Below are 15,700 nucleotides of genomic sequence, written 5' to 3'. Positions count from 1 at the left end.
ATAGACTATAATGACTAGATAACTTGATAAATAATTTATGAATAAGGGGTGGGAGTAAATAAGTTTTACTTCTTCCCACTCCTTTTCGGATATGAAAAAAAAAAAAAAAAAATCTAATTATCTTTATTTTCAATTTATTTTATTTTATTTTATTTTTTTGTTCATATGTTGTCTTTGCAAAGTTTTTATTTGTTATGTCTTTCAATTTCTGTATTATGTTTTATTTCTTTTAACATGTCCGAAATAAACTAAATATTTCTCTCTATTACAGGTGAAATGTGACCAGTACTGGCCCACCAGAGGGACAGAGACCTACGGCCTCATCCAAGTGACACTGTTGGACACAGTGGAACTGGCTACATACTGTGTCAGGACATTTGCACTTTTTAAAGTAAGAGGCATTTGGAAGCTGTTTTCCACTCGGCAGCCACTTGGGCGCTGGAACAACTGTCATGTAGTTGAGGCAAAGACACGGTGGTCACTAACGTCTCTCCGTCTCCATATGCAGAACGGCTCCAGTGAGAAGAGAGAGGTGAGGCAGTTCCAGTTCACAGCCTGGCCAGACCATGGGGTACCGGAGCACCCCACTCCATTCCTGGCCTTCCTCAGACGGGTGAAGGCTTGTAATCCTCCAGATGCAGGGCCCATGGTGGTACACTGCAGGTAAGAAACAACATGCTTTCACAAAAAACATCCTGAAGCATGAAATTGATTTTTCTCCCTCCATTTGCTGTAATGAATATATGAATACATATGGAAAAGCACAATACATTCATGGTTATTTAGAGGTTTATATCCAAGTCATCTGTGTACTAATAGTAAAAAATTTTGAAAGAGATCAGATATAAAACAGAAGCAAAAATATTAGCAGAAGAGCGTTTGATAGGAATTAAAGTGATAGTTCACCCAAAATTCAAATTTCACTCATTATCTACTCACCCTCATGTCGACTAAGAGCTGTGAGAATTTTCAGAGTCCTCCGTTCCTTCTCTGAGTTACGGGGGGGGGGGGGGGGGGGGGGTATTTGTCCATATAATGGTTGTCAATGGATACCAACTTTCTTCGTCCAAAAAGACACACCAAAAAACATCCAAATACCTCCATAGTGCTCGTCTGTAATGTCCCTCTTGTATTGAAGCCCCGACATGAGAAATTGTTCCGAAAAAAATTAAATAAGTCTGTATTTTAAGCTTGTTTGTAACGGAAGCTCCCAGTGTCTCAGATCACTGACCGGCGGAACAATTTCTCATGTCGGGGCTTCAATACAAGAGGGACATTTCAGACGAGCAGTATGGAGGTATTTGGATGTTTTTTGGTGTGTCTTTTTGGACGAAGAAAGTTGGTATCCATTGACAACCATTATATGGACAAATACTGTTGCGCGGACTCAGAGAAGGGACGGAGGACTCTGAAACTTCTCACAGCTCTTAGTCGACATGAGGGTGAGTAGATAATGAGTGAAATTTGAATTTTGGGTGAACTATCCCTTTAAACTGTGGACGACTGTAGCTCAAATGAATCATCCCACTAGCTTTCACAGGAGGCATTTTAAATCTGAAGGTGTTTTCAACATCACGGCACAAGGAGTAGCAGTGTCATTGCCCTCAGCTAACTCAAACATCTCCTCCCACACACTGACACATAAACACACGCAGGCCTGTCGTCTTCCTCGCTACACCACTAACACGTCGCACATCAGCAGCCCACAAGTCCTTGGCTTATCCCCCGGGTTACTGCATCTGAAACAAATAACTTTCACTTTCATGCCAACTTCACTTCCCTCCGCTACATAAGCGGCCAGACTCCCAACAGAGAGGAACAAAGATATCAGACAGACTTCTGGCTCCTCTCAACTCAGGAAGTCATCAGAGACTCTGCACAGAGAAAGCAAGTGACTGAGGGGGGGTTGGGGGCAAAAATGAAGAAACGGCAATAGTGAGTGTAAGAGATACAAACTTGTGTCAGAAAGTGACAAAAAGGGAAGGGGGATTACTGGAGAATTAGAATTACCACATGCTGAAGTTAATTAGAGCTAGTTGCCAAATCGCCTCAAATTGAAAATCCTGACTTTTACAATGAAGCAGAATGCAGGAATTAATGTCACTCTGCAGATGGGAGGTTTTAATTCCTCTGGCTTCCTATCAGATACAGTCATTCCCCTGCTCCAAATCCTTAAAGAGGCATTTTCTCACTTCATGTTTGACCACACATTTTAAATGGAGCCATCTTTTATATTTACCCACTTACTTGAGTGTTAAGTGCTTAGGCAGAGATAGTTTGTAGATAAAGGTATTTTGTACAGTAGAAATCAACACAGCTTGTTATCTGCCCAAATGTCTCTGCACATACAGAAAGGACTAAACAAAAGCTAAAAGAAAAAAGACTTGTTGCCCATAATTAACAGCGTGGTGCAGACTCAAGTGATTGATTAATCAGTTCATGTGCCAAAAATTTCTTACTACATATGTACATGCATTATGTAAAGACCATAAAGACTGAAAACAAATCCTGGGCCCTTGATTGCTTCATTTTGTTTTCTGTGGCAGCTTGTGTGTGAGATTCAAGTTAGAATTTTTTATTAAAAAAAAAAAAAAAAATAGACATTTTGATGATGCAGATGGAAATAAACTCTTTAGGTGTGACATGTTCATTTTAGGTTACTGTATGAGATTCTTCCAGCGTGAGGCGATTCACACAGCAAGAGTTCGAAGAAGGGTTTTGTATTTCATTTGTGCTAGTACAAACTTAAATTGCTCTAATTTGTCATAAACTTCATTCTCTCTTTTTCCCTGCATCAGTGACAATTTTCCATGTAAGGCAGAGAATCAATCACTAAGTTTCCAGAAAGCAAACTGTGAACTAAGATTAAGGCTCAGAAATATTCATACAAGCACAAATCAGAGCACTTGCTTTTGGGATGTTGCAAATATGTTTTTGGTGGGTGGCTAATGCACCCCCACCCCCACCCCCCCACGGGAGTATTTAAGAGTAGTTATCAAAATGCGTTCATGTGTTTCCACCTAGAAGCACTTCTCACAAGGTGAGATCACACTACTTTTCCTGTCTCTCAGGAACATTACAACGTATTTCATGATTTCCTGCTTCCCGCGGTTTCCACTAACCCACAGGTCAGAGAGCTTTTTGCTCCTCCAGCTGAAGCTGCCCAGGCCATGTCAAGTCAAAGCAGAGGTCAAAAGGACATGATTGAATGTCATGGATATGTTGACCTTTCTTAGTGACTGAGAAGAAAAACATTTGATAGAACAAGCCACAGTTTCATAGAATTCAACTGACAACCGAGTTATGTTCCTTTTTTTCTCTTATTACTGTGTATTGTTCATAATTCAGCTTGTATGGAGGTTCTCAACTTCTCTTTCTGAGACTGTGGAAGACAAACACACACAACTAACATTATAGCAAAAACACACAAAACGGAAGCCATATAACAGATTACAATGAAAGAGTAATTTGATGAATTTCAATAGACATATTGGGCCCTAGTTTGTTGGCGCAGCGCAGGTGGCGCAAGGTAGCGCAGCTGGTCTAATGCAAGTTTCGACCAGCGCAGCCTAGCGCAAAGTCAGATTGGGAGATTTGTAGATCGCGCTGCGCTGAGATAGGCGTGGCCGCGCAGCAGGGGGAGGCGTCACAGATTCAGCTTGGTGCAGTGGAAGTTTTGTGCGAAAATGTCTCGCCGAGGTTGCGCTGAAAGCTCGCCACCTCCAACCAGGTCTAGTCTCAGCGCAGCGCGGAGCGCAGCAGGTGCAGTGCAAGTTTGGCTGACTGACCTGCAGTGCACACACGTCACCAAGACCTCACAGGCAGATCTCCACAGTTCCAGGCACATTTCAATGCAATAAATATCCACAATAACCACTATTTAATGCAACTAATGGAATCAACAGTGAATTTATATCTATATAGATTGTCCCGTCACATCTGACGTCAGATCAAAGCAGAGATCAAAGGCTGTCGGCAGCGTAATGGAAACTCCACCTGAATTAACACAGCAGGGACGAACTGGCACTGAAAAGCAGCTGTGGATGTCCCAAGCAGGACTGAGGGTGGATGACTGCATGTCGCTGCCGTGTTGAGATACCACTCTGCCCTTGTGATGATCGCTTTATTTATTTATTTACTTATTAATTCATTAGAGCGAGCGACCGCATCACGTAGCCGTAATGAAAAACAAAACACAAATCATCATCTCTCTTAGTCCACCACAGCCTCGGTATCAGATAGTCAGTATATAGCCTACTACAGTATACTCTCTATCACAGAAAAAAAAGAGAAAAAAAGAGACGGACAGAGAGAGAGAGAGAGGAGGACAGAGAGAGAGAGAGAGAGAGAGAGAGCGTCCTTTACGCTGATTTCATGGTGTTTGTTTATGTTGTGATTAGTGTAGGCTACACCTCTCATCTTGCTTACACAGGGTTTGAATAAATGTGAGTTTCTTTATTAGTCTATTAGTTGTTGTTTCTTACATTGGGCAGCCGTTCTCAGTGTATCAGATCAATCCTGGTTAAGTATATTAGTAAACTCATTATTGGTCACTCTGAGCTCGGACCTCCGGGGAAACAGCTGTTTCCTCCGGGGAGAGGTTCGGCCTCTGGCGTCGCTGTTTCCTCCGTCCATGTCAAAGTATAAAATGACAAACTTGCAGCGCGCATCACCCGCCGCGCAGTTAAAGGTGAGGAGAGGAGCTCCTTTGATTGGTGAAGATCTGACTCGGCTGTGTCAAACCCACTCCACGCCTTTCTCTCCTCCTCCTGTCTCCCTCCCGCCCTCTCTCCTCCCTCTTTGCCGTTTGCGCCGGTGGGAGGGACGAGGGAAGGGCTTGCGCTGGTCTAAGTCTGACTGCGCGGCCCACCAATCTTGCGAAATGGACCTGGTCCACGCCCCGTTGGCGTGGCGAAGCTGCGCTGAGCTTAGACTTAGCTCGGTCAAGGAAACTAGGGCCCATTGAGTCTAGACAGAGATTCACTAGACTGCCTCTCAACACATAATGGTCAATTCAGCAATGTTTTCCTACAATGAAAGATTCAAGAAATGATCTAACACTGGCCTCCCTATCACCACCATCAGAGACCTGACACGGTACAATAGAGGAGTTGCACAAAGGGTTTAGTGCCAAGGAGGCACACAAAACACGGCTGGTGGAAAAGAAAAGTCATAAAGAGTTGATGTGCTCTTGGAGAGGGTCAAACAACTGTTTAGATTCAATCATACAGGGAAGGACACTCACCCTCTGTGCTGGTGTTATCTGCATGCCAGAGGAACAGTCCCACTGCTGTTGCTATCTCACTATGGACAAAGATCAGCAGACAAACATTTTCCAGTGGCTTCTTAAGGAAAGTGGCTAAACCTTCAAAGTGCACTCAGTGTTTGAAAACACTGTTCTGTAAATCCAAGTTTACTTTTTTTGGGGAAAAGTATATTCTCACAGGCAAAAGACTAAAATGATTATTGACTGCATTAGCAGCTATGCAGTGATCCTGGTGAGTATATGTCTGTTCAATAAGCAGAGTGGGGGGAATGGTGACAGGTTAGCTGACAGCAAGAGATTTGGTAACAATACATATGTAATTGCTTTCACTGCTGCTCGTGCTTTATCTTCTCAGTACTCATTGCAGCTGCATTTTACACTGCACTTTTTCTCCCATTCCCTAAACTCCTGGAAAGCATATTAGTCTGACACTTAATGTGTGTGGATGTCCAAAGCAGCTGGTCCTGACTGGCTGAAAAGGCAGTGTCAGGTCATTAGTGCAGTCCGCCAGCCCAGCACCCCCTTCAACTGCCAAATGTTCTGACGGCTTTCTGCACCACCTCACCCCACTACACACACCATCGCTTGTCAATAAAGGAGTATTACACATGTTTCTAACAGTTTCCGGTCTTACATTTTGGGGGGAAAAAGGTGGTTAATATATATCCCTGCAGCTCAGCCTTTTAGAAAACTAACTTGAGAACTACACAACTTCTAGATAACTTGCAGCATCTCTCTCCACGACTCTACCTTCCTTCCTTCCCCACACCTCTCTCCCCCCATTCCTCATCTTCCTCTGTCTCCGTCTCTCTAGCCCGGCGCTGTCACCCTGTCACTTACTCTCTCGCAGGTCATCACTCTCCCACATTCAGGGCTGCACTGTAAAATGTTTTCAGATTGGAAGCAGCTGGGGTAAAGGGAGAAATCTCTTCCACTTTCTGTATTGCCCGCCCAAGGGCTGAGGTGTTCTCAAACCTGGAAGTGATTCATTCTTCAAATATCCCTCAGACACTTTTCACATTTCTATGCCGCCCGATTCTCTCTTTCACTCACATGCGAAGCCTTCTGGAATCGGACCTGGAGCTGTGAAGGGTTTTTGTCAAAACATAACAAAAGACTTCAGTTTCATTTGGCCAATATCAGCCATTTTGAAAGTGATCACCAGATCATTTGTTAAAGCCAATGACTCCCATATGTGTCTTTATTCCACTGGCAGCACAGTTCCAGTGCAGCATGGCACATTAAGCAGACTTCTCCCTGAGGGACCAACTTTACTCCCTCTTGAGTTTTCCTTCTCAACCCTTCCCCTGTTGCTCGGAACAAATGAAAAACAAATGCTTCATCAGAAGGAGGAAGCACGGGAGCACGGCTCACACCTCGTAGGCATGTCAGCTTAATGGATTGAATAACCTATTTACTTTGGAGTGCCAAGTGCGCGGAGAAGTCTCGTCAATGCCACGCTTTGCGAGAGGGAAAGTTAACAAACAAGATTTAGCACCACCTTGTCGCCCCACGGTAAATAAATTGTCACGAGAAAACATCTGTGCGGAGGCTGGCGCTATTAAAACATGTAATGTGCAGGGGTGAGCTTTCTTAAACCGTCAGCAGTCTGGAAACGGGGCTAAATTTATACCACATGTCTCAAACTGGCCTGCAAGGAGAGGTCAAAGAGAAACAGCAAAACATTTCCCCTCTTTGTCAGAGTGCCTTTTCACTTGTGCATTTTTCTCACTAATGTAAAAATGTGCCGATGTGAATCTTAATGAAGAGACCTGCCTTTCAGTGCCTCTTCTAAAGCTCTTATGCCATTTAGGTGCACTGTGCTAATCTAATGGCGTTAATTGAAGTCAGCTGCACTTCTCAGAAGTTGCACAGCACATTAACAAAGCCCTCAAAAAAAAAAAAATCAGACTCTCAGAATTGCGACTGTGTATCCACATTTATGTGAGCATTTGTTGTAGTGGCACTTTTCAGAACTATGACATAAAGGTTAAATGTTGCTGTTGCATAAGTGATTAGTCCTGATGGGCTGGAGAGCACAGGTGGGGTCTAGAGGGAAGAGACGAGATTGCTAAGCCAGCAGTGAGCCCACTGAAGGCTGCTGCTGCCAAGCCCTCTTCTCCACACAGTGCCACTTCACATTTAATTACACACCAAGCCAAATGGCCCGTCCTACTGCGCAAAACTTGGCACAGAGAGTTTACCTTTTTGCCTCATCACTGGAAGAAAGTAAATTCTTCAAACCTGTGTGCATGCACCGACCTTCATGTTGTAGCATTGCCATGATCTGCAGACGTTATGATACAGAAACATGTCAAATTAGGCAACTTCTACATTTTTTTCTCTTCTTGTTTGTTTGTTTGTTTGTTTATTTTTCACATATCAAAAGTTAAAAAAGATATAATATATAAAATCTAAGACAATGTGAAGGGGAAATGCCAAAAAAAACCCTCCAGGGGCTTGTGGGGTGGCATTCTCCGACTACAGTTCTAAGCTAATGAGCATACATTTGTGAGGTACAAAAATCGTTCATATATGATAAATACAAACAAGGTTTAACATGATTTAACATTGTACAATGCAATACAAAAGCTTGATAAACATATGATAAGAAATATAAAATAATCCCAGTTTAGATAGGTAGACCATGTGGAAAGTATTGACTGGTTAACAGGAGTGACTTTAGCGCTCTCCTAAATTGTCTTATTCTATAACATTCTGAACCTTTCTTTTAGAGCTACAGTGGAGAAATCCATCCTATAAACATTCCTTACTGATGTTTTCTGTTTTTTTATTGCAGTGCTGGGGTGGGACGCACAGGCTGCTTCATCGTGATTGATGCCATGCTGGAACGTATCAAGCACGAGAAGACTGTGGACATCTATGGGCATGTAACGCTAATGCGTGCCCAGCGCAACTACATGGTGCAGACAGAGGACCAGTATGTCTTCATACATGACGCGCTGCAAGAGGCCGTCAACTGCGGCACCACCGAAGTGCCCGCCAGAAACCTATACGCCTACATTCAGAAACTGACCCAGATAGAGGGCGGAGAGAATGTCACCGGCATGGAACTTGAGTTCAAGGTAAAGAACTGTGTGTGCAGTCATTTTGGTTTCTGCTTTAGGTTTAGGTTTATTTATTTAGCACACATTTATATTTAATGGTGCAAGGAGGGAACGAAGCCGATTGGCTTGTACGTAAGTTCCACCCCTGTCACTAATTACAACAAAACAAATGTCTATGGCTAACAAATAAACATAGAGGAAAAAAAGGAGATTAATTGCACACATAATCAACGTTATATGAGCAAAATGAGCAAAAATGAGGAGATAGAGAACAAAGTGATAGAGACAATGGAAATAAGGTACAAAAAATTCATAGATTGAAATCATAAAAAAAAGACAGAGTAAGGATGTGGGATATGGAGAGAGCAGGAAATTCAAGAAAAGTTGAAGAGAGTGAATAGTAAGATATGGATCTTAATTTCCCACATAATCTGAATATTTCAAACCACACCTGATATTGAGTTTTACAGAAACAACTTTCCATATGTAAGGAGAACTTACACACATCAAAGTGGCAACTGTGTGTCACGTCCCGAGCAGACCCCACTGTCACAGTATGGGAGTCATACCGAGCATGGCCAAGTCTACGCTTCCACTCACCATTAGGCTCAGCAGACAGCATGGGGCCTGTGGTTTCCCCTCTATTCCCTTTAGTTGACTCACTTGTGTAACGCAACATAGGATAACTTTCCCCGTTCTGTTTCCCCCCTTCCTTTGGTCAAAGGCTCTCGGTTTACATGAAAACACCAAACATAGGTTTTCCCAGCCACAGAACAGTTGCCAGAGGGACTTGAGCAATACACTCGGCATTAACAATGAGAGGCTCCACCAACCTTATTCAGCCCTTTGCAGTCTGTGGCAGTGCTGTGTGCGTGCTATTGCTTGCTTGTCACGCACCCACTTCCGTGCTGTGTGAAGGATGTTGATTCCATTGGATGATGATAAGCAGGTTAGATTACTTGGCACTGCTGTCCACCCCAGACTTGCTTAGGTATCCATTTCCCTGTCTTTTCATCATAACATGCCTCTTTTTTTTCCAGCACCGGCAAGCTGTGATAGTAATCACTTTGATGCTATTTCCATACTTTATGGTTTGAAATAGTATATAACCACAGTATAGGCCTACTAGCAGCCATTATAGTGTAGATTTCATCACTCACTATGTTCAGTTTATTATGCTAAGGATTCTTCCCTACTCTCCAGGCATGCATGCTCGCAGGCAATTGTTCATAGTGCTCAGATCTTTATCATGTACGATCCACCTTTAGTGTCAAACACAGTCAGTCACCGGGGAAATAAACAGCAGAATGTCAGCGCTCCGTAGCTGATAGCGCTATGTTCAAATATCTTTATTCTTCTCTTTTTTCCCATGCAGCGTTTAGCTAACACTAAAGCCCACACATCACGATTCATCAGTGCCAATCTCCCCTGCAACAAGTTCAAGAACCGCCTTGTTAACATAATGCCATACGAGTCCACGCGAGTGTGTCTTCAGCCCATTCGAGGAGTTGAGGGCTCAGACTACATCAATGCCAGTTTCATTGATGGATACAGGTAAGTGCTCAAGTACTATGCCACCCCTTGTGTATTAGATGAACAGTTTTAGTGTCAGTGGACAAGACAAGAGCCAATGCCATGTTTCCCATCAACCATTGCTAATATGGTTCTTTTTACATCTGTATATGCTGCGTTCATAACAACTCGGAGGTCGGAAATCCCAACTAGAAAATTTCCGACATCATTGCGTTCACGCTGCAGGAACTCAGGAGAAAAAAAACATGGATACCTGAAGGAAGTTTGGCGTATTGTGGCTCATAGCTGAATACGAAAAATCAATGCAGCAGTAAAAGATGTTTATTTTGGAGGAGAGGAGACGCTGCAGATGAGTGCACATATAATGTTATAGCCTTGATAACAGACGTTATTTCCGTCACAAACATTATTTCCGTCACATACGAGGAACACAATTTCACACCATACAACAATCACAGCTAAATATAAACGTATTTCATATAGGCTACTGCAATAATACACAGAAATATGCATTCAAACCTCAACAAAGAACTTAAAATGTCTAAATTCTAACTGTTTAAGACGAGGGCCGCCATGTTTTGATGTTGTCGTGACGTCAAGTCGGAAAGTCGGAGCTCTGATATGATACCTGAGTTTCCGACCTGTAATTTCCGAGTTCGACGCCGTTCAATTCATTTTTTACAACTCGGAGCTCGTTTTTTTTCCGACTTCCGAGTTGTCTTGAACGCAGCATTAATCTACAAACCGGTCACAGTGGAAGTTGAAATGTATTTCCCTGATACATGTCACACCTTTAACATCATGTGATTATGGGATTCCCACAGGCAACAGAAAGCCTACATTGCCACGCAGGGACCACTGGCAGAGACCACAGAGGACTTCTGGAGAATGCTCTGGGAGCACAACTCCACCATCGTCGTTATGCTCACCAAGCTTAGAGAAATGGGCAGGGTATGCATGTGCCTATTTTCTTCTGTCTTTGTCCTGTCTTTTGCTTTCTCTTTTTTTTTTTTGCACATAAACCTTTGTCTGGCAACAGAACACAGAGGGGCATGTTACAAAAACCTTGTAGGAAATACCATAGATTCAGCCATGAGATTACAATAACAAAATTTCTGGGAATGAAGCTCGTGTGTGGAGGGAATGCTGTGGCTCACTGTGGTATTCTATTTTTCACTCCCTACAGGAAAAATGCCACCAGTACTGGCCAGCAGAAAGGTCGGCCAGATACCAGTACTTTGTGGTGGACCCCATGGCCGAGTACAACATGCCCCAGTATATCCTGAGAGAGTTCAAAGTGACTGATGCCAGGGTAAGCAGAGCATCTTAACAGTACGCTAGTTATTAGATCAGAATTGTGGCATTCTGTCAAATATTTGTTTATACCAAACTATGGCCTTAAGTGTAACATAAGCATAAATATATTTGTGGGACTTATGACACATGTCAGTGTGTAAAAACAAATGTTGTGCCGGCAGCAGTGAGCTGCCAGAGTTTTTAATTCCATCAAAGGCTTACACAGATAAATAGTGCAGGCTCCCTTTGTACTGCATGTTCCACTGTTTCGTCAATGGGATTGCTTTCCTTATCAAGAGGATACAATATCACTTAAGTAATGCACACCCTCAAAGTCGATTCTCCAAGCACCCTGTCGGGGGGTAGCACATCAAAGGAATTTGCATCTTTAGTGCTCATGCTTAATACTTTCAGGTAAAATGACAGACTCTCTAATAACTCTAATGACAAAATATTTTCTCTGATGCTTTAAACTTGGCACCTGAGCTCCCAGATTTTTTCTCAAGAAGGCTGTCGTCTCCCACTGCAGAATGCACCAAGGCGTGCAGCGTTATGATGGAGATGGTCATGGAATGAACTGCCATGGGTTGGCTGTCTGCAAAACAACTCAGACTGTTTCATTTCAGGTTTTGTTGCCAATTTTCCATATTTCTGAGTAATGTCCAATTTGTGCTTTTTTTTTTTTCTATTTCTCCCATCCTGTTATTTCCAGGATGGACAGTCACGGACAGTAAGGCAGTTTCAGTTCACAGACTGGCCTGAACAAGGAGTGCCAAAATCAGGAGAGGGCTTCATCGATTTCATTGGCCAAGTACATAAAACAAAAGAGCAGTTTGGCCAAGATGGGCCTATCTCAGTCCATTGTAGGTAAGTGAGCAACTGGTATGACTTACCAAACCATATCATCACTCTGCATCAAATGAAACTTGATGCAAATATCACTAGAGCTGGAATTGGTTTTTAAAAAATAGCATACAGTACTAACAGACTGTTTTGATTTAAAGCTAAGCTTCTTTTTATATAATTATCTCCTTTGTCTGGCCTCAACATTGACTTTGCTGCCCTTCTGATCTCTCCACACAGCGCGGGTGTTGGTAGAACTGGAGTTTTCATCACCCTCAGCATCGTCTTGGAACGAATGAGATACGAAGGCGTAGTAGACATCTTTCAGACAGTGAAAATGTTGCGGACACAGAGACCAGCTATGGTGCAGACAGAGGTGAGACATTTTGATCCTTTTCCTCTTTTTCCACTGCACTTGCAAAGAAAACCTAACCCACAGACTGCACTGAGATAGTAATAGAGCTACTTAAGGTTTTGTGACACTACAGACTGCACATGGAATCAGTTACTGTGTTATTAATTTTGATAGTGCACTCCATTTGCCTGAAAGGTCTGGTGAGGTTCCAAGTCTCCTCTTGAGCCAAACAGATTAACTAAAGCAAGTCTCTGTTAAAGGCTGTGATTAATTTAGTAGCTGGTCCAATCTAGAGTAGTTCTGTCTGCTCTCCTCTGCAATTTAATCTCACCTTTTCATAAAGACTGCCCAACATGTTCTCTACACCTTTGTCAAAACTGACAGCTCTGCTGTTTTATACAAAAAATATTTTAGTTCAATTCTAATGACAGCACGCAAATTTCATGTGGCTCTAATAATAAACACACTGGTAATGGTTGTGATTAAGACACAATGGACCAAAAAGTGATAGAGAACACTCAAGATGCCAGAGGCTGTGCATACTAAAGACTCTTCTTTGTTTTCAGGATCAATACCAGTTCTGCTACAGAGCTGGCTTGGAGTACCTGGGAAGCTTTGATCACTATGCAACGTAAAGGACCCAGTATTGGAAGAAAAAAGCAGAGGGCCCTTTGGAAAGAAAACCCAGTGAGCCTCTCTTCTGAGCCATAAATTCCTGCTTGAGAAAGTACTCCTTAACTCCTTGCTAACAACTCATTAAGTGTTGGATGTGAGACATGACTTGTCAAAAAATGAAAAAGATGATTCCTGGAGGACCAAGTATTTACCAACCCCAAGAAAACCTCGCCTTGAGTCAAAGTGAGGAAATCCTGACTGTTGAAGCATCATACGGAATTACCTTTCTCTTTTGCTTCAAGGATTCATTTTGGGGCTCATATAACTGAATGAAACCAACACAACAAAAAAGTTAAATGAACAATAATGACATCGTCAGAAATGCATCAGTGATTATGAACCATTACGAGAGGCATTGGAGGCACACAGAATTGCGGGGAAAAAAACTTGATGCACATTGTAAAGAAAAAAAAAATCTGTTTCACAATCAAGTACACACAGACAACCAACCCATCGAAAAAGAAGACAATGCTTGGTCCACAACAGCAGGACAGACTTAAAGTAATAATGAATAAATACCCCTTTTCCTGTCACAATGTTCATCATCTAAATTTTGGGAGAGGGTTACGCTAGAATGATCTATGAAATAAATACAAATTATTGATTTAGTTTTTTAGTACTTTATTATACAGCTGATGTGCTTTTTTTGAACTGTGTGAATTTCCTTTTTTTACACAAATTTATCACTTGGAAAGAAGTGATAAAATGTATTTACGTAAATGTTTTTTTTTGTTTTGTTTTTTTAAAGCTGTAGAACTGTTCTGACGTATGTGCTGTTTTGCAGAGAATCTCTTTGCTTTTTTTTATTATTTTGTTGGTTTATTTTCTCCCCTTCATTTTGTTGCACTAAGTGCACAGAACGGAATTCACACTACCAAAATCTAACTTTGTCCAAGAGTTATTTTTTGGTCTTGATTTTTCTGTTGGTTTTTGTCCATGATCACATACATGGTAACTTAATTACTCCCATAAGATAAACTGGGGCTTTGTGGAATCAACAGGGATGAGCAAAGTATGAAGTTGCTGCTACCGATTATCTTAGTTCTTCCATGTTAGAATGATGATAAGAGAACCTGATAAATTGGATAAGATATATAGATATATGGTACAGATTGTCAAATATATGTAAAATATATATTAAACCATAAATATAACAGTCTAAATATATAAATAAAATATATAATTTATGAGTAAAAGTATATAAAATATGGAATGTCTATGAAGGCTTCCAAATTGAGAGTTGTGTGCTATATGGGGGAAATGAAGATATTTTTCACTGGAATGCACATCAGTAGGACAAAATTGTATTCTGATTCAGTGCATCTTTTCTTGTGCAATAAATATGTGTGTTTTTAGATAGGGTTCTATGTGGATATGTTATTCACTCATGACATTGTTGTCTCCCCCCCTGCAAAGTGACGTGTGGGAGCGGGAATGTCAGATGCCAGTCAAAGCATCACTGGTGCATTTTCTTTCTTTTTTTCAAACTCTCATACGGTCTGTAATTAGAGGCAGAGGGGTCACACAGCCGCACTCACCGCTCGCGCCACACAATAGGGCAAGGTACAAAGACGTCACTTTCTTGTGGTACTTTAAAGCATTCGACGGTAATGGCATTTTTTTTTCCTTTTGCATTTAGAGTGCCTTATATTTATGCCTGTTTTTATAATGTTTCATTTAACATATTAATGTATCCTTATAGTAATCTAGGCATTTAGTGTAAATGTAATTGTAACTGTATAGTTTATTTACCTTTAGTATTCATTTGTCACATGATGAGATTATATATGCAAATAAGAACATTTCAAAGCTCATATTTTTCATTTTCAGTGGCCTTATTGTGGCTGAGTGAATTAGAATAAAACACTTTATATAACACTGACCTCTAAAGAAAACCGTCAAGAATACTCAATAGCTACAATACATATTATTTAAAATTTTCTAACATGCAGCTGGGGATGAGATAACAGAATACTGGTCTCAGAACTCAACAGGATGAGGTAAAAGTCCATATAGTACATGTGTCAAGGCCCAACATTACATTAATGAGCTTTTTACCAGTTCACGTTTTACAGCAGCAAAGTACAGAATATTCTGCAACAGATCTTAAAATGCTTTGTCACACTCCAGTAAAAGCTGATTTGGTCAAAAAAATGCCTAATGCACAGGTCATCACCGAAGGGTTTCTTCTTCATGCCTTAGGTTGGAAATGTAGACGTTCATGTGTGTCATTACCGAAAGAAGATATAGAGAAATACAAACTGCAAAGAAAATATTGGTTCTGTTCTCCTGACAATCCGGTGTGCCATGTCTTTTTTATGACATAAAGGTCAGAGACTTGGGTTTAGTTTGGTTATGTTTCAGTCCTTTTGTTGAGCATTCGTTACCTTCTCTGTCCCCTCTTTGATGGCTTTGTGGATGTGCATTCCAGGTGCTTTCTTTCCCTTGTTAACTCAAGCAGCTATGTGTTTTAATTTTGTCCACTGCTTATCAGATTCATTTTGTCATAATTTTGAGATATAAAAGTGCTATTATTTAACCTCATGGTGGCTAATGTTAATTATGTTCAAGACTCGGAACATGTTTATTTTCTCATCTCAGTTTTTTTTTTGTTTTCCTTATTTTTTTCGTATGCATGGTGAAACATTGCAGAATGGCCAAAGC

The 15,700-nt window shown here is 41.4% G+C and overlaps 1 protein-coding gene across 5 annotated transcripts in view; it reads left to right on the top strand.

The window, feature by feature from the left end:
* LOC311001766 (receptor-type tyrosine-protein phosphatase delta) overlaps positions 1 to 14,186 on the top strand; it is a gene marked incomplete at its 5' end in the record, with an annotated part of 99,879 nt that extends 85,693 nt beyond the window's left edge. For all 5 annotated transcript variants that reach the window (XM_083992901.1, XM_083992900.1, XM_083992904.1 and 2 more), the window contains 9 exons: positions 272 to 391; positions 509 to 663; positions 8,067 to 8,352; positions 9,710 to 9,888; positions 10,692 to 10,818; positions 11,054 to 11,179; positions 11,876 to 12,030; positions 12,247 to 12,382; positions 12,928 to 14,186. In XM_083992901.1, coding sequence (XP_083849027.1) covers positions 272 to 391; positions 509 to 663; positions 8,067 to 8,352; positions 9,710 to 9,888; positions 10,692 to 10,818; positions 11,054 to 11,179; positions 11,876 to 12,030; positions 12,247 to 12,382; positions 12,928 to 12,996 — 1,353 coding nt within the window. In that variant the 3' untranslated portion in view covers positions 12,997 to 14,186. The remainder of the gene's footprint in view (positions 1 to 271; positions 392 to 508; positions 664 to 8,066; positions 8,353 to 9,709; positions 9,889 to 10,691; positions 10,819 to 11,053; positions 11,180 to 11,875; positions 12,031 to 12,246; positions 12,383 to 12,927) is intronic.
* Between the last annotated feature and the right edge of the window lie 1,514 nt (positions 14,187 to 15,700).

Source organism: Trachurus trachurus, assembly GCF_905171665.1.
Source record: "Trachurus trachurus genome assembly, chromosome: 18".
Classification (NCBI taxonomy): domain Eukaryota; kingdom Metazoa; phylum Chordata; class Actinopteri; order Carangiformes; family Carangidae; genus Trachurus; species Trachurus trachurus.
The sequence above is the reverse complement of the archived record's forward strand: the minus strand, read 5'-3'. Positions and strand labels throughout refer to the sequence as shown.